We start from the raw sequence: 21,107 nt of genomic DNA, 5'->3' as shown, positions 1-21,107 counted from the left end.
GGGGGAGGGGCAGAGAGAGAGGGAGACACAGAATCGGAAACAGGCTCCAGGCTCCAAGCCATCAGCCCAGAGCCTGACGCGGGGCTCGAACTCATGGACCGCAAGATCGTGACCTGGCTGAAGTCGGACGCTTAACCGACTGCGCCACCCAGGTGCCCCTAAAAGACATTAAAATTTTAAAGTTAGAAAATATTTTCATGGCCCCCTGAAAGTACCACAGGCTCCAGGCTCTGAGCCTGCCATACCTTGTGGATAAGTGGGCCCAGAGGGTTGGTACTGGAAGGCCCTGGATGCTCAGAGGGGCTTGGTCTCGTGGGGCAGGAAACACAGGGCTGTTGAGGGTTCCTTCTGTGGGTACTGATGGGATCAAAGGCATCCGTTTGCAGGAGACACAGGTGGAGCACTGCGTTGGGGCAGGGGTGACGGCTGTAGGCGGGGCGCACACAGACCTGGATGCAGCTGTGTGTGGAAGGGCAGGGCAGGGGAGGGAGGAGTGTCACTGAGCATTTATGCAGGGCTGTATGGGAGGTGAGTGAGGGGCCTGGGCCTAGGACAGAGACACCATAGGGCAGTGGAAAGGATGAGTGAACAGAGTGGATCTGTAGGGTACAGAGGAGGGAGAGGCCTGAGTGGGCCCTGGGTTTCTGTCCAGACACCCTGGAAGACTATCAGTGTCATCAACACACACACAAAATGAAGAGTCAAGTGGGAAGTAATGATGGAACAGCCAAGTGAAGGTGTTTGAAACTGTTACATGGGGTAGACCCTCGACTGGTTGCACAAAATCTGGATTCCTGAAGCTCTAAGAACTAATGAGTCTTCTGGGTTGGAGTGTGGGAAGGAGGTGGAGGACTAGAAGGAGGGGCCCTCCTTCTAGGGAGGAGGGGCCCTTAGACATCTAAGATGCCACATGTCTCTGTGTGGCAGCCGGGGGAGACAGGGATAGGCTCTTCTGCCCCTGGTAGAGGGGGTCAGAGTGAGGTCACACACCAAGGAGAAGGATACAGCATGTTCCATTCTATCTCAGCTCTCTTTCTCTTTCAAAATGATGCTACGTGCAGAGGAGGCCTGGGTTCAAATCCCAGGCCTGTCACTTAGATTACAGACCCTGGACCAGCATCCCAGTTGCATTTTCTTTTAACCTGGAAATTATTTGGGTAGGACTTAACCCCTATATCACCTAGACCAGTTGCCTCAAATTTTAGCAGTAAGAATGAGGTTAATTTGTATTTAGACCATAGCTCACCTCGGTCTTAAAGTCTAGATGATGGAAAATCATTGGCCAAAAATACTGTTGACATAGATGTGCATTACCATATACTATAGAGAGAAGCAGAACAGGATAAAACCTGGAAGACAACAACCTGCCACTAGCTCGGTCGATACTGATGGAATGGAGCTAACAAGAGTGTGCTCCAGCGTCCGGCTGGAAACTGTGGGCCTCCCAACCACCCCTGCGTTTGCACCTGGGCAGTGCTAGCCAGCTCCGCCAGATGACGCTGTGCTTCTAGCAGAAGACTGAACTTTAGTCCTCATGTAACTCTAGCAACACGATGATTTTATTACATTAATAGAGTGGAGTTCAATCTTTGCAGACATCAAGCTCTGTGGCCAACCTGTGAGGTGACGGTCTTCCGTAGTAAAATCCCCCTGAATGCCAGGTAGCTTGGAAAGACTCCCCTGCCCTCAGAGACCCACTGGGGCACCAGCATTCATCCAGGTGCTTCCTCTGGAAATTATCTGGTTCTGGACTGAGGGCAGACTTGCCCTTGTGCTAACATCTTTTCGTTCCCTCCCTCCTCTCCTCTGCCCTCTTCTCCCTCTCCTTTGTGAAGCATGCACGAATTAGCAGTGTGGTCACCTTCTGGTACAGAAGGCTGACAAGTGGTGGCTTCAGAAGAAGGGTTGAGGTTTTCCAGGTGCAAGCAGTCATGGTGGGACTTCAGGTGGCACAGCTGCACAGTGATGCTGTCGGCTCCCGGGCTCTTGCTCTCGCTCTGTTCCTCCTTCTGGTGTGTGGGTTCTCATCTGCGTGCAGGCTGGCTGTTGCTGCTCCAGACATCACTTCTGCATTCAAGGCAGAAAAAGAAAGCAAGAGCTTCCCTTAGAATCCCCTCCCCTCCCCTCCAGCAGACTGTGGCTAGAATTGGGTCACCCGATGATCACCCTTACCCTCTGGAGAGGCTGGGAAAGCAGAATTTCACTTTTACAGTTTTCAGGCAAACAAGGGAGTAAGAGGTGGTCAATGGGTAGTGGGTGAGTCCATCAGCAGCATCTGCTATGTTTCATAAGTTTAAAGGGACTCATGATGTGGTTCTCTGTCCCCAGATGTCCGTAGTCTGTCCTGTTCACTTTGTAGGATACCCCTCAATGGCTCTTAAACACCCTCAAAAGTCCACCACTTGGGGCATCTTTCACCCTGTTAAGAAGAGGCCTTTCGTACTTGGATCCTTTCAAGGCCCTTCAGGAAGCCTCCCAGGGAGCATCAGGCCACATATCTATGGGCCTCTGCATGGCTTTTGAAGGGATCGACTGATTTTGATGAAATTTAACCCCTTATTTAAAGTTGCAAGGTACATACTGTTTGCTTGATGTCCCAGACCACAGGAGATAAAAAAGCAATGGATAGATATTTAAACTGGGTGGTGGCAAGCCCAAGCCACTCTCCACTGGGAGGGAAGTGGCCACCAGGACTGTGTAGACTTTGAGGCTGAAGTACTGAAAGCACCCAGGTACCTGCACTGTGGCCTCCGGAGTCAGCATCCCCTCCCCCAGAGCTCATTGCCAAGCTGCTGGCAGGGACAGACCCTGCCCAGCATGTTTTCCAGAGGCTACCGCCTCCTTCCCCCACAGCGCCCACTTGCCAGCCTGAATCCTTAAGTTTTGCCAACCTCATTTGCATGCTAATTTGCATGAGTCTACCCTCTACTCTCATCTGATGGTTGGTGCAGAACACCACAAACAGCAGCTTCATTGTCAAGGGCTTGTCATGCCCAGCTGCTTTCTGCCACTTATGGATGCTTCCCCAGCCATGGGCCGAGGCCTGGCCAAGGCTAGTAAAAGGCACACATACACTCCTTTTCGTGATTTCTCTTCCCGAGAAGAGTCTTGAGTCAATTTATGCAAATCACCATGCAAATTTCCACTGCAGACTTTATTACTGTGTCTTGTCAGAATGTGGATGGATGCAAAATTATATTTCATAATAAATGCACATAGCAAAAAAAAATTCAACAAGTGCCTCAGGAAACATCTTCTTTGGGGATCCAATGGGCCAATGGCTCTTTTGTGCAGAGGGAGGTGTGTAATGTACTGTCAGTCTGTGCTTTGTGTCTGAGCCCCTGTTGACACTGTGTAATACCACCTTCAGAAGAAGATGAATGTGGATGTGGCTGGGAAGTCTGTGTTTGTTAAGATTCCTCAGAGTTTGCATAAAATGAAATGCCTGCCATTTTTCATGAGCAGTGCTGTTTGTAAGCACATTATTAAAGGAATAAATAGCAGAGTGTAGAGTGCAGCCTGGCCTCCTGCGAGGGGCATCAGGCAGTACAGGAGGCTTGTGCAGCACAACTTAGGAGCAGGACGGGTATCATGGGGATCATGGACTGGCCGGAGGGCCCCCAAAGTCAAGTCTGCTGCTCGTGTGTCTTGATAGCCTCTTTACATTCCTATGATGTAGTTACAGGCAAGAATAAATTTACTTGTAAAAGGAAATGAAGTACAGAGAATGAATACTTGTACTCAGACTTCATGACAAGCTAGAAGAGGGATGTGGTCTCCTTTAGAACCCAGTTAACCTTTCCTGAAGCCCTGGGAACACTAGTTTATTAATAAGGGATGTTAACAGGGATTATAAACACAAAGTTTCCTAGAGCAAGGAAGCTTGGGAACATTGGGTTCCATGAAATTATTCATGTTTCTTTAGTGCAGGACTTCTCAGAGCCTTTACTGTGCCAGTATGTTTTCTGGCTCTCCACTAGGAGCTAGAACATGCAGCCTTTCTCAGAAACACTTGATTACAGTTTACCTTTATCCTGTAGATTGCTTCATGGGGATGTATTTCACATAAACAGTCTGAGAAACATGTTGGATGGTCTTCTATGGGGTGGGTTTCTACAGTTTCTCTTGAAAATCCCCCAGTCAGTTGGTCAGTCCTCATTTTTGTTTATACAGGGTACCTTCATGTGGTCTAACTCCTGTGATCTGCAGTTTTTGAAGGAAGCTATGATTATCCCCATTTCAGAGAGGAGAAGTTCCCTATCCATTGTTCTTTGGAACCCATCAGAGTACTCAGCCCTTGCCAAAGCACTGGCAGAGGTCACTGAAAACATCACATGACCATCCAGGTCCATTTGATGATGGTAGGGCACTCTGCTAGTGGCATGCCAAATCTTCTGGGACTGACCATGGTCAGCATCGGGAGACATTGAAGGAAGCCTACGTTTGCTGGCAGAAACCTGCCCTTCCCTCCTGGTCACCTCAGCCTCTTAGCCTTCTGGCATGACCAGAGCTATGTGCATATCGTGGATCTGGGCTTTATCTCCCTACCCCACACTCACCCACACAAGCATAGTACACCCACTCCTACCCACATACACATACTTGTACATGCAAATGAATACGTAGCTGCATCACATGTGTATGTCTTCACTTGTCCATGGGTCCACCCCACACAGTCATACACATGTTCCCATCAACACACACACACACACACACACACACACACACACACACTCACACACACACACTGGCCTTCAAGAGGGAGAGTGGGTTGTGGCAGGTACCAGGGAGTCCCTGAGGTTTCTGGGGCCTTTTGTGGGAGGGGGTGTCCTGCCTGGGTGGCTAGTTGTTCTTTTTGCTTGGTGTCCCCATATTATCCTGTCAGATAATGTCTGTTGATGTGTTTTCAGATTTGCTGTTTCATCTTTTGTTAAGCCCGTCAGTGATTTAAAAATTTCCGTTCTAAGTTTGGTTCTTCTTTCTAGTTTCTCTTTCTCTGCTGAGATTTTTTAAATCTGTGCCTTCATTATGAGCATATTTTTCTGTATATATTTGAGCATTATTATGCTACATTGTATTATATTATATTATATTATATTATATTATATTATATTATATATCATATTAAACTACTTGCTACTTTCAGTGTCTGGGTCACCTCGAGGTTGGTCTCCCTTTCTTTTTTTCTTGAGTATAGCTTTTACTTCATATGCTGAGTGATTTAAGGTTTATCCCACACGTTGTGATTAAGACTGTGAATTCTCTTCGTTCCTTTGGAAGAGTATTGGTTGGATCCAGATTCTCTGTTCTGTTCCCTGTGGTCAGCAGCAAATTAAAGTTCTTTTGAGGTTCGTTGGTTTGGTTTGATTTGGTTTTCAGTTTTAGGTAGACTGCTTGGCAGAAACCTGCCCTTCCCTCCTGGTCACCTGCTTGGGTCGGTCAGAGATTTGGGAAGCTTTTATTTGTAGAATTTGGGGTGCCTTTCCCTGTAGCTATCTCATGTTTAGGATTTTTCACACTTTCTGGCTATTGGGGTAGCTTTGGGATCTGACTTATTTCTCAGACAGGAAGACTCTGGGTTTCTTGCCAAATTTTTGCCACCCCTGATCTCCAGCCAGGGCTGCCCTCAGTCATAAAAATGGGAACCTCACTCAGGGCTGTTCCATTTTTTAAAAGTTGACACCCCTCCAGTTTCTGCCTGCTTTTGGTCACTTTCCAGTGCTTTCAGATAGTTGTTTTATTTTGTTAAGAGTTCATAATAGTCATCTGCAAGAGGTTGGTCTAATAGGGACTCTGCTGTTAAGGAAATCAGAACTGGGGCACCTGGGTGACTCAGTTGAGCATCCAACAGTTTATTTCAGCTCAGGTCATGATTCCAGGGTCATGGGATCAAGCCCCGTGTGGAGCTCTGTGCTGAGTGTGGAACCTGCTTAAGATTCTTTCTCTCTCTCTTCCTCTGTCCCTTTCCCACACAAGCATTCTCCCTCTTTCTCTCTCTAAAATAAAAAATAAAAAAAAAAAAAGAGGAAATCCAAAGTCTCCCATTCCCTCCATCTGGGCTTTTTTCCTCACACTTCCCATCCTCCACTACACCCCCATTTCCACCTGCTGGGAAGTTAGTATTCACTGGAGGGCTTGCAAGAAATCAATTAGAAACAGGGTTACCCTCCTCTTAGAGTCCTTCTCACTATTCTTGTCTTTTCCATCCATCAAAAACCATACTTCTGTATGATAATCTTAGCTCCTCTACAAGGTTGGAAGTTCAGGGCTGAATCTGAAACTCTGACTAGGCATTAACCATGTGGAAGAGCATTCCAGGGGAGGGACCAGCTCCTCATGGGCAGGGACAAGGGCTTGTTCCGCTCAGTGACTAACACATAGTAGGCATTTGAGGATGTGGAAGTGAGTGAGTATTAATTACTTACGGCATTTTCCAGAAAGGGACTGCCCAGGGAAGACCATATCTAACTTCTCCTTGCAGATCTGGCCTGGGAGAGGTGGGCTCCAGCTGGCAGTGCTGTGGGGCCAACTGCTTGTGCCTCATGTCTGGGAAAATAGATGATGCCAAGGAGCTAGAAATTTCCTGGTAACCAAGGCCCAGCCAAAGCCATCTGAAAAGTTCTTGTTTTTGCTCCATCCTTAGAGAGCTGACTTTTGTTGTCCTTGTTAAAATGCAAATGAAGTTCCTCTTAAGTGGGCTCTGCTGAGCTATTGTGGCTAATGACCGTAAGAGTCTGACAATAGGAAGCCAGACAGGATCTGACCCCCACGCAAACCCAATGACAGCTTCAGGGCACAGTGACAGCTTGAGAAATGAAGGGATTTCAGGAAGCAGAGGGAGCACAGCTGAGTAGTCCAAGTAGAGGCTTTGTAGTAAGGGAGACTTCGGTTCGAATCCCGCTTCTGCCACACAGGTCATGTGTGTGGCCTTGGTTTCCGAGTGACCCTTAGTTTTCTCATGAATAGCACCTTCTGTATACATGGGCATCTCCCTCTGTCTGTCACCCCAGGTAGGGAATCTGCCTCTCCTTCTGGATGCCACAGCCTCCTCAGACTGATTACAGCACAAGCTCAGAGTCTAGGAGGTTGTTTGCAAACTTCACTGCACAAATGAGTTATCTGTAGGCTTGTCTGGAATTCTGATTCCCTGAGTGACACGCCAGAGATTGTGATTCTGTGTGTCTGAGTGGGGGCTCAGGAATCTGTATGTTTAACAAGCTCCTGATGTGGCTGTAAAGCAAGTCGTCTGTGCACTGCATGTTGAAAAATCACTGAATCACTGGCCAGTTGGAGAGACTGACGGGTATGAGATCTTTCCAGTTCCATACAGAAACTGTTAAATGAGGGGCCCTTGAGGCCAACCTGAGGGCTCAGAAGATGACTTGCAGAACTTGACTTACAGGGGAGATGAATCTGAATAGGTTTGAACCACATGGAAGAGCATTCCAAAAGAAGGAACAACATTAGATAAGGCACAGATACACAGAGTAACTTTGTGTGTGTGGTGTCTTGACCAGAGGATTACTACTAAAGGATTAAGTAAAAGCTGGACATAAGGGAAATGAGACCAGAGAAAGTGAGGGGCAGGCCCTGAACAGTTTGTAAGCCAAGCTGAAGTGATTGGACTATCTCCTAGGGACAGTGGGGGAGTGAAGTGGTCAGATTGATGTTTTAGAAAGAGCCTGGTGCTGGATGAAAGACTAGTTATAAGGGGAGAGCCTGCAAGGCAGAGAGATCAGTCAGGAAACGGTTGAGGTTATTCAGATAAAAGAAGTTGGAGGTCTGTACTGGGGCAGTGCTGGTGGGGGTGGTAAGAATGGAGAGGCTAAATGCTCAGGGGGTAAAGTCATCAGCTTGAGGATTCTTCTGATGTGAGGGAGTGGACGAGAGAGCAGGTGAAGAGCAGGGAATCGGGAGGGCTTCCAGAGGCTTCGGCACTGGAGTGGTGGAGTTGCCATTCGTGGAGGGAGGAAAATAGAAGCTGGTTTGGAGGGATATGATGGGCTCCGTGTGGGACACACCGTGTCTAGTGAGATGTCTAGTAAACAGTAAACAGTAAACTGGATACCTGGATCTGGGGCTCAGGACAAAAGTAAGGCCTGGGATGTACATTGGAAAGCTGTCGGCACATCCTATCTGAAGCTGTGAGAATAACGAGGTGCCCTGACACAAGCAGGGAACACCAGCATTTTAGGAACAGGGAAAGGAAGAAGTTCCTGCAAGAGTTCAGTAAGGAACAGCAGTTAGAGAGGCGGGGAAGCCAGAAACAAGTCGTGTCATGAAAAGCAAAGGAAGAAAGGGTGTCCAGGAAGAAGATTGGTCATCAGGGTCAAGTGCATCAATTGGGGATTGGCTCAACAGTGTCCTTATACTTTAGAGGGGCATCTGGGTGGCTCAGTTGGTTGAGTGTCTGACTCTTGATTTTGGCTCAGGTCATGATCTCATAGTTGGTCAGTTTGAGCATGGAGCCTGCTTGGGATTCTCTCTCTCTCTCTCTCTCTCTCTCTCTCTTTCTGTTTCTTTCCTGTTCATGCTTGCTTACTCTCTCTGAATGAATAAATAAACAAACAAATAAACAAACAAACTTAAAAAAAAAAAAAGAGCGTCCTTACAATTTGGAGATGAAATGGCACCTGGCAATGGTAGCAAGTGTACTTTCAGTGGGCGGAGGGCAGAAAGCAGACCACCCTAGTCAAGTAGGAGGTGGGAGGAGAGAAAGTGGAGACTGGGTTTGGGGTCCTTTTCCAGTAAGCCTACCATTTGAAGAGAGCTGAGAGAATGCCAGATGGCTAGGGAGCCACTTAGCAACAGGGACATGAGAATTTTGAGAATGCTTCTTGGACAAAAGGAAGGAGCAGAGCATGGAAGGTTGAAAATACGGAAAGGAGATGGCTGAGAGAGCATCACCTGGGAGGAGGGGGCCAGGAACCAGGGATCTGCAGAAGCTTGCTTTGAACAGGAAGAGCAAACATGCAGAGCCCAGAGGGATGTGGGGATAAAGCTGGACACTTGTAGACAACTTTGCAAATAACCTTTTCAATCCTGGCTCTGCTTCTTCCAGCTGTTGACACTGGGCAAGTAACTTAACATCTCTTCTACTCAGTTTTCTTATTAAAAAATTTTTTTTAATGTTTATTTATTTTTTTGAGAGAGAGACAGAGCACAAGTCAGGGAGGGGAAGAAAGAGAGGGAGATACAGAATCTGAAGCAAGCTCCAGGCTCCTCGCTGTGAGCACGATATGGGGCTTGAACTCACGAACTGTGAGATTATAACCTGATCCAAAGTCGGATGCTTAACCGACTGAGCCACCCAGGCGCCCCTTTTACTCAGTTTTCTTAGCAGTGACATACAAATACTAAAGAACACAACTCATAACATAGATATCAGGATTAAATTAAGTAAGGCATGTAAAGCACTCTGTACAATAGCTGGCACATGATAAGTAGTCATGTTTAGTCATTGTTACAGTGCTTACCAGTGTTGTTGTATTAAGGGTTAAATGCAAGGAATTGAAGTAGTTTATACCTAATGTTGTAAAGTAAGATTTGAGACCATTTTCTGAGAGGGAGCCACGCTGAGGATGGAAAAACAGGGGAGAATGTTATGAACTGTTGCTGATATGGATGCAAATAGGAGGCAAAAGCAAGTCACATGTTTTTATATTTACCCATAGATTTACCATTTTTGATGCTCTTATATTCTTTAAAGACTCAAATTTCTTTCTGTAAAAGTTCCCTTTAGCCTTAAGCATTTCTTATAATTAGGGCCCAATGGTGACAAATTATCACAGCTTCCCTTTATTTGAAAATGATTTGCCTTCATTTTTGAACAAAAGTTTCACTGGCTATTGAATTTTAGGCCAACATGATGGTGGTGGTGATGCTGTTTCCTTGAAAGATGCTTTTCCATTGTCTTCTGTCCTCCATTGTTTCTGAGGAGAAATCGGCCATCATTTTTGCCATTATTCCCTTGTGTTCAACGTGTCTTTCCATTCTCTGACTACTATCAACGTTTTCTGTGTATCTTTGGTTCTGGCAGTTTGACTATGACATGCTTACGTGTGGTTTTCTTTGTATTTTTCATGTTTTAGGTTTACTGAGCTTCTTGGTATCATAGGTTGATGTTTCCAATCAAGTTGCAGAAAAGTCTGGCTATTAATTTTTCAAAAATTTCTTTGCTGATTCTGCCTACTCTCTTTTTGAGACACCGATTGCATGTTAACAGATCACTTGATATTGTTCTAGAAGTTCTGGAGACTGTATTCATTTTTATTGTATGTTTTTTCTCTGTGCTCGAATTTGAACAGTTTATTTTGTCCTCTCAAGTTCACTGACCTTTCTTTTGCAGTGTTCTAGCTGCTGTTGTACAAATCCAGTGCATTTTTATTTCAGGTATTGTATTTTGTAGAGTTAAGATTTTTGGTTTTTGTTTTTAGAATTTCCATGTATCTCTCTTCAAATTCATCATTCGTCTTTCCCTTTATATGTTTAACATATTTATAACAATGATTTTGAAGTTATTCTCTGCTGTTCCAACATCTGGCTCATTTAGGGGTCTGTTTTCTTGATTATGGCTTGAATTTCCTGCTTCTTCACATGTCTAAACCTTTTTATTGTATAGTGGACATTGTGAATACAGGCATACCTTAGAGTCCCTGCAGGTTTGGTTCCAGGCCACTGAAATAGAGTGAATACTGTAATAAATGAATCAAATTTGGGGCACCTGGGGGCTCAGTCGGTTGAGCATCTGACCTTGGCTTAGGTCATGATCTTGTAGTTCATGAGTTAGAGCCCCACGTTGGGTTCTGTGCTGACAGCTCAGAGCCTGGAGCCTGCTTCGGATTCTGTGTCTTCCTCTCTCTCTCTCTCTCTCTCTCAAAAATAAACATTAAAAAAAGAAATTATTTTTTTTGCTTTCCCAGTTCACATAAAAGTTATATTTATATTATACTGTAGTCTATTAGTGTATAATAACATTATTTCTAAAAAAATAATGTAGATATCTTAGTTTAAAAACCTTTGTTGCTATAAAATGCTGACCATCATCTGAGCTTTCAGCAAGTTGTAATCTTGCTGGTGGAGGGTCTTGCCTCAACGTTGGTGGCTGCTGACTAATCATAGTGGTGGTTGCTGAAGCCGGGGGTGACTGTGGCAATTTCTTAAAATAAGACAACAATGAAGTCTGCCACGTTGGTTGACTCTTCCCTTCGCAAATGATTTCTCTGTAGCATGTGATGCTGTTTGATAGTATTTTACCCACAGTAGAGCTTCTTTCAAAAGTGGAGTCAATCCCCTCGAACTCGGCCTCTGCTTCATCAACTAAGTATATGTGGTTTTCCAAATCTTTTGTTGTCATTTCACCAGTCTTCCCGGCATCACCAGGAATAGATTCCGTCTCAAGAAAACACTTTCTTTGCTCATCCATAAGAAGCAAGTCCTCATCCGTTCAAGTTTTATCCTGAGTGCAGCACGTCAGTCCCATCTTCAGGCTCCACTTCCAGTTCTCTCGCTGTTTGCACCCCATCAGCAGTTCCCTCCTCCACTGAAGTCTTGAACCCCTCAACGTCATCCATGAGGGCTGGAACCAACCTCCAAACTCCTCGTTAATATTTACATTTTGACCTCTTCTGAATGACAAATGTCATTAATTGCATCTAGAATAGTGAATACTTTCCAGAAGGTTTCGATTTACTTTGCCCAGATCCATCAGAAGAATCACTGTGTATGGTGGCTATACCCTTACAAAATGTATTTCTTAAATAAGATAATAAGACTTTACAAGTCAGAATTACAACTTGATCCTTGGGCTGCAGGGTGGATGTTGTGTTAGCAGGCACAAAAACGGCATTAATTTCCTTGTACATCTCTATGAGAACTCTTGGATAACCAGATGCATTGTCAATGAGTAGTGGTAATATTTTGAAAGGATCCTTTTTTCTGAGCAGTAGGTGTCAACAGTGGACTTAAAATATTCAGTAAACCGTGTTATGAACAGATGTGCTGTCATCCAGGCTTTGTTGTTCCATTTACAGAGCACAGGCAGAGTAGATTTAGCAAAATTCTTCAGGATCCTAGGATTTTTGGAATGGTAAATGAGCGCTGGCTTCAACTTAAAGTCACTAGTTGCACTGGTCCCTAACCGAGTCAGCATGTCTTTTGGAGCTTTGAAGCCGGGCATTGACTTCTCCTCCCTAGCTATGGAAGTCCTAGATGCCATCTTCTTCCAACATACAGCTGTTTTGTCTACATTGAAAATGTGTTGTTTATTGCATCCACCTTCATTAATGACCTCAGATCTCCTGGGTCACTTGCTGCAGCTTCTCTATCAGCACCTGCTGCTTCACCTTGCACTTTTAGGTTGTGGAGACAGTTTCTTTCCCTAGACCTCATGAACCAACCTCTGCTGGCTTCCAGCTTTTCCTCTGCAGCTTCCTCCCTCTCTCAGCCCTTGTAGAATTGAAGAGAGTCTGGGCCTTGCTCTGGAATAGGCTTTGGCTTAAGAGAACGTTGTGGTTGGTTTGATCTTCTATTCAGACCACTCAGACTTCCTCCATATTGGCAGTAAGGCTGTTTCATTTTCTTATTGTCCATATGTTCACTGGAGCAGCACTTCTAATTTCCTTCAAGAACTTCTTTGCATTCACAACTTGGCTAACTGTTTGGTGCCGGAGGCCTAGCTTTTGGCCTGTGTCAACTTTTGACATACCTTCCTCACTAAGCTTAATCACTTCCAGGTTTTGATTTGAAGTAAGAGATATGTGGGGTGCCTGGGTGGCTCAGTCAGTTGAGCGTTCGACTTCGGCTCGGGTCATGATCTCACGGTTTATGGGTTCGAGCCCCCCATCGGTCTCTGTGCTGATAGCTTGGAGCCTGGAGCCTGCTTCAGATTCTGTGTCTCCCTCTCTGCCCCTCCCCCTGCTTGTGCTTTGTCTCTCTCTGTCTCTCAAAAATGAATAAATGTAAAAACAAAAATTTTTTAAGTGAGAGATATGTGACTCTTACTTTCACATAAACACTTAGAGGGCACTTTAGGGCTATTAATTGGCCTGATTTCAATATCATTGTGTCAGGGAGGACTGAGGAGAGGGAGAGAGATGGAAGAGTGGCCAGTCTGTGGAATAGCCAGAGAATACACACAACATTTATTAAGTTCACTGTCTTATATGCATGCAGTTCATGGCACTCCAAAACAATTACAATAGTAATACCAAAGATCACTGATCACATAGATCACCATAAAAATATAATAATGAAAATTTTGCAATATGACAATTATTAAAATATGACACAGAGATACAAAGTGAGCAAATGTTGGAAAATTGGCTCCAATATCCTTGGTCTACATAGAATTGCCATGGACCTTCAATTTGTAAAAATCAGTTATCTGCAAAGTATAATAAGGTGAAGCATGGTAAAATGAAGTATACCTGTAATAAGTTGTAGGAGATTCTTGGATTGTGTTACCTTCCTCTGAAGAGTGTTGAGTTTTAGTTTAATAATAATCAAATTATGGAGAGCTCATCTTTTGGGGGGAATGGGAGTAGGGGTTACTTACCATGTTTAAATTTTGTTAAGACAGGTCTCTTTGGGTTTTTCCCTTAGTCCTCTGGCGTGACCCTTAGTCCTGAGATGATACCCTTTCTTCCAAAGCCAGCCTTTCTGGGTTTCCCATGGAAAGCCTGAAATGTTTCCCAAGTCCTTATAACTTATATAACTAGGCAGTTACCTCAGGGGAAAAATTGATGAAATGTAGGATCTCACTTTGTTCTCTCTCCTTCCTTGAAAGATTGTAACCGCTCCCATTTTCTGCCTACTTTTGATCGCTCTTCAGTGCTTAAAAATTACTTGTATTTTTCCACAGTTTATAATAGTTATCTGTGGGATGGTTCATTTGATAAAAACTACTCAGCCATTATTGGAAATAAAACATAGGAATATATTTTTGGGCAGAGCTGATAGTTCAGTCATTCCCAGGGACAGTGTTTGTGCTTTGGCAAGAATCTGTACAGCTGTTGGAGGATCTGCTGTGGCTCAGTAGCCTGGCTTGGTGGGGACAGAGTGGTCACTTAAGGAACCAGATATTTCTCTGATGTGGAAGAACCATGAGAGTGGGACTAAAGGTGGGAGACAGCTGAAGAGGTAGGAAGTTGGCTTCTTCCAGCCTTCATTTCCTCAGTACCACTGATGTGGTCAGGCTTTTGTGAGGGGTGATTGGAGATAAAGTATGTGGCTGTCCAATAGTGGGTGTTTATGATTGTGGAGGCCACTGAGTTGAGCTTTGCCAAGGCTTGATCCAAATGGCACAATTCTTGTCATGTCATCTGGTGACTTTTCAGTCCTTCATGGAAGCAGAAGTGCCTTGTTCCCCCATGAGGTAAATTGGAGTTGTCATTGTTACACCATAATCAAGAATATCACCATCACATCCATGCTGCCTACCTTTGAGGGATATGTTTCCCCATGGTTCTTTGCTCTATTGGTTAGGCTATTGTTAGTGTTAAAAGAAACCCAAGATAACAGTAGCTTAGGCAAAGGAGAAGTTCTTTTCTCTCTCACACAGTAGTCTGGGTGTAAGCAGTCTAGGGCTATTGAGGTGGCTATTCTGGGTCAGGGACTCAGGCTTCCTCCATCTTGTTGGTCTGTCATCACTACTCTGTCACCTTCATCTGGATGGGCCAATATGACTCAACACCACCCACCTTCGTTCCAAGCCACCAGAAGAGGAAGGAGGGCAGCTGTGGGCATGTCAACCTACCCCCCCCCCCCCGCCCCCAGGAAGGACCCATCCCGGAAGATGCATCCATCACCTTCATATCCCGTTGAGCAGAATTTAGCTCCCCACCTGCAAAGGAAGCTGGGAAATACCATCTTTATTTGGGGGTAGCCATGAATCCGTGTACACATCTAGAGTTCTACTACTAGAAAGGGAGACTGTAGGAGAGCCTGGGTGGCTCAGTCGGTTAAGCATCTGACTTTGGCTCAGGTCATGAGCTCACAGTTCATGAGTTTGAGCCCTGCATTGGGCTCTGTGCTGATAGCTCAGGGCCTGGAGCCAGCTTTGGATTCTGTCTCTGTCTCTCTCTCTCTCTCTCTCTCTGTCTCTGTTCCTCCCCCTCTCGCTCTCTCTCAAAAATAAACATTAAAAAGAAAAAAATAAGGGAGACTGCATATGGGAGGATAGCCACCAATCCAAGGTCATGCACCTGGGTTTTAGCTCAAGAGTTACTTTACAGAAGGAACCTGGCACTCCCTGGAGAGCCAATGGAGCACTAATGAAGTGAGAGATTTCCATGTGGTCGGCACATTTCTCCTTAAGGGTATCGGAAGACAAGGACTGTCACTCTAACGTAGATCATTTAGTGGATGTTGTGTGACTCAAGGAACATGGCTGGGTCCATAAGCCACTTGTCAATTCCAGACTTGTTCCCCAGTGACTACACCATGTAGGAAAGGTGTGCCAAGCTGAGGTAGAAAGAACCCAAGTGATACCAGTGTTTTAGTGCTGACCCTTCCAGCTTCACCCATGACTAGTAAAGTCACACCAGGTGTGCCCTGGTCTTTCATCTTCAAATTAAATTTGGGTTTGGATTGAATTGGGGTATGTCTAAGGTGTGTGGCTAGCACCCATGTTCTAGAATTGTAAGATTCCTCAACACTCCACAGCTTTGCATTAAAGCAACCTTCCATGGGGATGCAGCCACTTTAACTCCTCTGTAGAATTGAGTCGGAGGTCTGAATGTACGGGTACCTGGCATGCTTGCAGACCACCTGGGACCTGCAGACATGGGTTCTATTTCTTTGGGCTTCCCTGGGTTGTGGTCTTTGTAATCAGAAGTCACTGCACAGCTTCCCATACAATTAAGCTTAAGTTTTAATCTTTATTTTTGTTTCAAAATACTCTATTTCTGCCTTTAGAACTATTACATGTTCATTGTAGAAAGTGTAGAAAATAAAGGAAAGTATAACAAAGGAAGCAAAAAAAAAAATTACCCGCAATGTTGTTACTCATACTGGAATTATTAAGGCTTTACTGTAGTCCCTTAATTTTAGTATCTAAGAAAATATGAAAAATACTTATGTCTCTACTTCAGTTCATCAAATTGGGATCATACTATCTATATACATGATGTTTACAACCTGCTTTTTTTCACTTGACCATTTCCTCAAATCCTTAAATATTTTTCAAGAATCTGATTTTAAATGACCGCCAAGGATTCTAATCACATGGATGTACCACACTGTACTTAATCAGTGCCCTGGACATTCAGGCTGTGTCTGAGTCTTCATTATTGTTAACTACATAGCAGTGACATCTCCATTTCACGCGGACAACTTCTTAGCTCCTTTCATAGATGCTATCATAGCTCCTATCGTAGATGCAGGTGAGCTCAGAGAGGTTGGATGGCCTGCCCAAGGCCACACAGCAAGTGAGTGATGGGTCCCGGCCATCTGGCCACAAGGCTGACTGCACCCTGCCCAACCGCCTCTCCCCAGTGCCAGGAAAGAGAGGGCATAGGTGTGGCATAGGTGTACTGGCGACGGTTGGCTCCTAATGTGTTGGTTTAGGTAGAAAAGAGTCAGCATGGTTTCCCCGGGACATGCTGTTCGGGGTGGTTTGTGATGCCCCTGAGGAAAGCCAGCTGACCACACAGGAGCAAGCCGCCCTGCGCCCACTCCACTCCTGCCTGCTGGGGGCAGTGATGAACCCAAGCCTGGGTGCCTGAGTTCCAGGAGCCTCGAGGGGAGGCTGTGAGAGTCGGAGGCAGGTGAGGCCAAGCAGGCTTTGGCAGGGAGACCACTCAGCTCTTGCTTCTCGAGGCCCCCACCCAAGGAGGGCAGGAGATACGCCTGCCAGTGGCCTTGATCCTGGGGAAGCCTCCTCACCTGGCTCTGTCGTCCCCTGCGCAAACACTTTTGTCACTTCCTGAAGACCCGTCCTCATTCTTACTTGGCACCAACCCACTTCCTCTGAGAGGGACCACTGGGCTCACTGTCGAGTGCGGGGGTGGGGGCAGAGACAGCAGAGCAGGACCCGCCTTAGGCTTGGCATGGGTATCCCCTCTTTTGCTGGCTGTCACCGCCTGGATCACTGGGCTTTTGCCCTTACCTGACACCTTTGAATTTTAACCTTTCTTCGCTTTTCTCTAACAGGCAACCATTGGGATTGACTTCTTGTCAAAAACTATGTACTTGGAGGATCGTACGGTGAGTGCCAGACTTTAGAACCAGAAGGCTAGGGAGGGCCTGCCTCGGAGCCCACGCCTACCCCAGAGTTGGCAGTGCCGGTGTGACAGAACCAGGGCCTCCCCCAGCCCCCACCCCACCGTGAAGACGGCACTGACCCCCTTGTCCACGGTCCCACCCCTTGTGACAGGTGCGGCTGCAGCTCTGGGACACGGCCGGCCAGGAGAGGTTCCGCAGCCTGATCCCCAGCTACATCCGAGACTCCACGGTGGCTGTGGTGGTGTATGACATCACAAGTGAGTGTGGGTCCTGGGGGCAGAGGGAGGGTGGCTCACAGGGGCTCCAGGGCCTGTGTGTGTGTGTGTGTGTGTGTGCGCGCGTGCGCGCATGAGCACACATGCATGTGTATGCCCACGTGTGTGCTTGTCTACTGACTGCAAGAAGACAGGTCCTTAGTGGTGGGGTGAGTTGCCTTCCAACACCAGCATGTGTCCGCCTCCCCTGACTCTCTTGTGTACTGGACTGAGCTGGCCCTGCTCAGAGCAGGGGCCTCTATGTAGAACTGAGCAGAGATGCTCAGGAGGCTGGCCCTACTCCCACCTGCCCTCCTTGGCCCTGACGGCCAGAAAGACCCTTGTGGAGCAACTTTGTATGTGTGTGTGTGTGTGTGTGTGACAGGATGGGAGCAGACACTGGTCTTTGGGCCAGTCTGACCCGGCAGCCATGGTTTTGTCAGCTGGCATCCCAGCTCCTGACTGGGTCTGCTGGAAGGAGAGGCCAAGCGGGTCTGGGAGAGCACTTCTCACACAGCGCAGCTCTCGTAGCCAGAACAGCTGTTCTTGAGAGCAACTGCACAGCCCCAGGGAGGTCCGTCCCGGGGGCCCAGGGCAGGTGCAGAGCTGCAGCTGCCCGGGCGGGTGCAGCAGAACACACCTGGTGAGCCCTTGTGCTGTGGTCGCGCCAGTGGCGGGAGGGCACCCTGGGCTCCGGCCACAGCACTGAGATCACGTGGGGAAATGTGTGCGTCCCACTGCTTTGAGTCGAGTCCGCGGTCCCTGGCTCCGCCCGGCCCCTCTTTCCACCCCTCCCTGACTTCAGGCTCCCCACCTACCCTGAATACGGGTGAGAGATGGGGCCTTCAGCCTGGGTTTGTGCAGCCTGACGGGAGCAGGGGAGAGAGCAGGCTGGGGGAAACCGAGTCTTCCCGCGATAGGCTGCCTCCCCTCAGCCCCTCAGATGTGTGCGCCGCTGAGGGGTGGACATCACCCTGCAACTACTCCCCACGTCTTCTGACTGAGGAAAGGGCTGCCCTGAAGCGGACTTATCTCTCATTGCCCTTGTCTCTCCTGGGGCCACCTTCCCCCTCCTGCTCACAGATCCTGAGGGTTCTCTTTGGAAATCTGGCCTTTCCCAAGCCAACCTGAGCTCCCCTCAGTGGGAGGCCACTCGGTAGGGCCTTCCTCCCCAGGGGCTCCTGTGGTCCCCCTGCCAACACACACGTTTCCAAACTCAGCCAAGTCCAGTGTACCCATTTCTCATGCTCTGAGCCCCCAAAGTCAGGTCTGATTGTCAGGTGGGCCCCTAAAACCATTAGTCCGTGTAACACATTATGACAGTGACCTTCCAACAGGGTGTCTTCCAGGGAGCCACATGAGGGTCTCTGCAGGGCCCAGAGGCAGCAACTCCACAGACGCATGGGTCCCCAGCCTGGAAGGCCCAGACCCAGTGGTCTGGGTATGAGGATGCACAGTCCCCCTCCTTCCTGCTGCCCCTTCCCACCTTCCCCCTCGCCCCGCTAGGGCTGGCTCTCATTCTGTTGTGTCCCCACTCTCCGCCTCCAGATCTCAACTCCTTCCAGCAGACCTCAAAATGGATTGACGATGTCAGGACAGAGAGGGGCAGCGATGTCATCATCATGCTGGTGGGCAACAAGACGGACCTGGCAGACAAGAGGTAGGTGTGAGGGTGCAAGGTGCAGGGTGCTGGTGGGCCCGGCCCACCCTCCACTGCTCCGCAGCTCCTCCTGGACAAGGAGTTCCGGGATCGCGTGAGTGGCGAGTCTGTGCTGCTGACCTGTCCCCATGCACCTGGGGCGCTGGAGGCTCCAAGAGCACCTGGTAGACCCTTGCCCCACAGTGTCTCAGCTCTGAAGCCCCACCTTCCACTGCCAGTAGAGACACTGCTCTGAGTGACGTCTGCACGGAGTGGTCTGGGGCCTGGCCGTGGCCACAACACAGCTGCAGACAGCAGTCCCTCAGGCCTCCGTGGGCTTCTGCTTGTGCTTTGTCTCTGCCCATGAGATGCCTGCGCTGGCATCTGGTCTTTGGGCCAGTCTGACCCGGCAGCCATGGTTTTGTCAGCTGGCATCCCAGCTCCTGACTGGGTCTGCTGGAAGGAGAGGCTGGTGAGGGTTCTGGTCCCCAGGTGTGAACATGCAGAATTTCCTGTCTGTTGCTGTGTCTGGTTGGGTGGGACACTTCCTCCAAAGAGGCTGCTCCGTGGCCGCCTCCAGTGCACAGACAGGGCTGACTTAGGTGCCACCTATGTGCATTCATCTACTTATCTCATGGGACTTAGTCAGATAAAGCCACGGGTCCTGGACTATGAGCTTCGTGAAGTGTGCTCTGACCATCTACAGAATTATCTGACTCAGAGCCCGCGTTATTGGGGTCTTGTCCTTGACGTAAGGGGAATGAGGTTCAAAGCACAGGTCTGTTGTTAAGTAAGCCCTAAGTATGAGGTTGAGGCAGTCACTTCTAACCTCACTGTCCTCCTGTGGAACGGGGACTGATGACACCACCCCAGAGGCGATATGTGGCTCAAAGTGCTTTCTTTTTTTTTTAAATTTTTTTTTTTTTCAACATTTTTTATTTATTTTTGGGACAGAGAGAGACAGAGCATGAACGGGGGAGGGGCAGAGAGAGAGGGAGACACAGAATCGGAAACAGGCTCCAGGCTCCGAGCCATCAGCCCAGAGCCTGACGCGGGGCTCGAACTCACAGACCGCGAGATCGTGACCTGGCTGAAGTCGGACGCTTAACCGACTGCGCCACCCAGGCGCCCCTCAAAGTGCTTTCTAGATGTGGCTGCACGGGATGATGGACCCTTGGGGGGCAGGCAGGTATGGGAAGGCCCGCTGCCCGCTGCAGGGCCTGCTGCTGAGAGGGAAGGCACTGTGGAAGGAGAAGGGGAGAGCTGGTGTCCGGCCGTGCCCTGTGCCCTTCATGCTGGACGGGGGCCCTGGATTGGAGCCCTGTCCCCAGGGCTGACTAGTGGGCCAGGCCCTCCTCATCTCAGCCTGTTCCCTCTGCCTCTACCGGGGACTCATTTTCCCCCCTCCCCTCACTCGCAGGCAGATAACCATCGAGGAGGGGGAGCAGCGCGCCAAAGAACTGAGCGTCATGTTCATCGAGACCAGCGCCAAGACTGGCTATAATGTGAAGCAGGTAGGACGCGCCCGGTGCTGAGTCCAGCCAGCCGGGCCACAGGGCCACATCACTCGTGGGCCTGAGGGGCTGGTGACCAGGCTGGGGCAGGCAGCCTGGGCACTATAAACCCCACCTAATGGGAAACAAGCTGACAACCTTCAGATCTGGGAAGGCACACGAGAGGGAGAGTACTCCCTCTCGGGGGGGTGTCTGCAAGTACATCATCATTAGCCACTATTCAGGCAGCCAGTTGCGTGGCCCCTGTAACATGCTGTGTGTCCAGCCACCAACTTCCAGGTGAGAGGAGCAGCATTTCCCTGGCATCTTACCTCATTTGGGAAGGGGGTACAGGAAATTCAGTTCAACCAGTATTTTGGGGTTCATGGCCTTGTGCTCGGCAAGTGCTCAGGGCTGTGCAGGGCCTGGTGGGCTTGGAGAAAGGAGCCCGCCCATGGTGCGGTTGGAGCTTGCAGGGGGCGAGGCCTGGGAAATTAA

General features: G+C 48.1%; 1 protein-coding gene across 1 annotated transcript in view; it reads left to right on the top strand.

The window, feature by feature from the left end:
• RAB6B (RAB6B, member RAS oncogene family) overlaps positions 1 to 21,107 on the top strand; it is a 61,973-nt gene that overhangs the window by 32,424 nt on the left and 8,442 nt on the right. The window contains exons 3-6 of the mRNA XM_058729941.1: positions 17,152 to 17,205; positions 17,375 to 17,480; positions 19,026 to 19,137; positions 20,537 to 20,630. Of these exons, the coding sequence (XP_058585924.1) occupies positions 17,152 to 17,205; positions 17,375 to 17,480; positions 19,026 to 19,137; positions 20,537 to 20,630 (366 nt within the window). The remainder of the gene's footprint in view (positions 1 to 17,151; positions 17,206 to 17,374; positions 17,481 to 19,025; positions 19,138 to 20,536; positions 20,631 to 21,107) is intronic.

The sequence above is a fragment of the Neofelis nebulosa genome, chromosome 5 (genome assembly GCF_028018385.1).
Source record: "Neofelis nebulosa isolate mNeoNeb1 chromosome 5, mNeoNeb1.pri, whole genome shotgun sequence".
NCBI classification, from domain to species: Eukaryota; Metazoa; Chordata; class Mammalia; order Carnivora; family Felidae; genus Neofelis; species Neofelis nebulosa.
The sequence above is the reverse complement of the archived record's forward strand: the minus strand, read 5'-3'. Positions and strand labels throughout refer to the sequence as shown.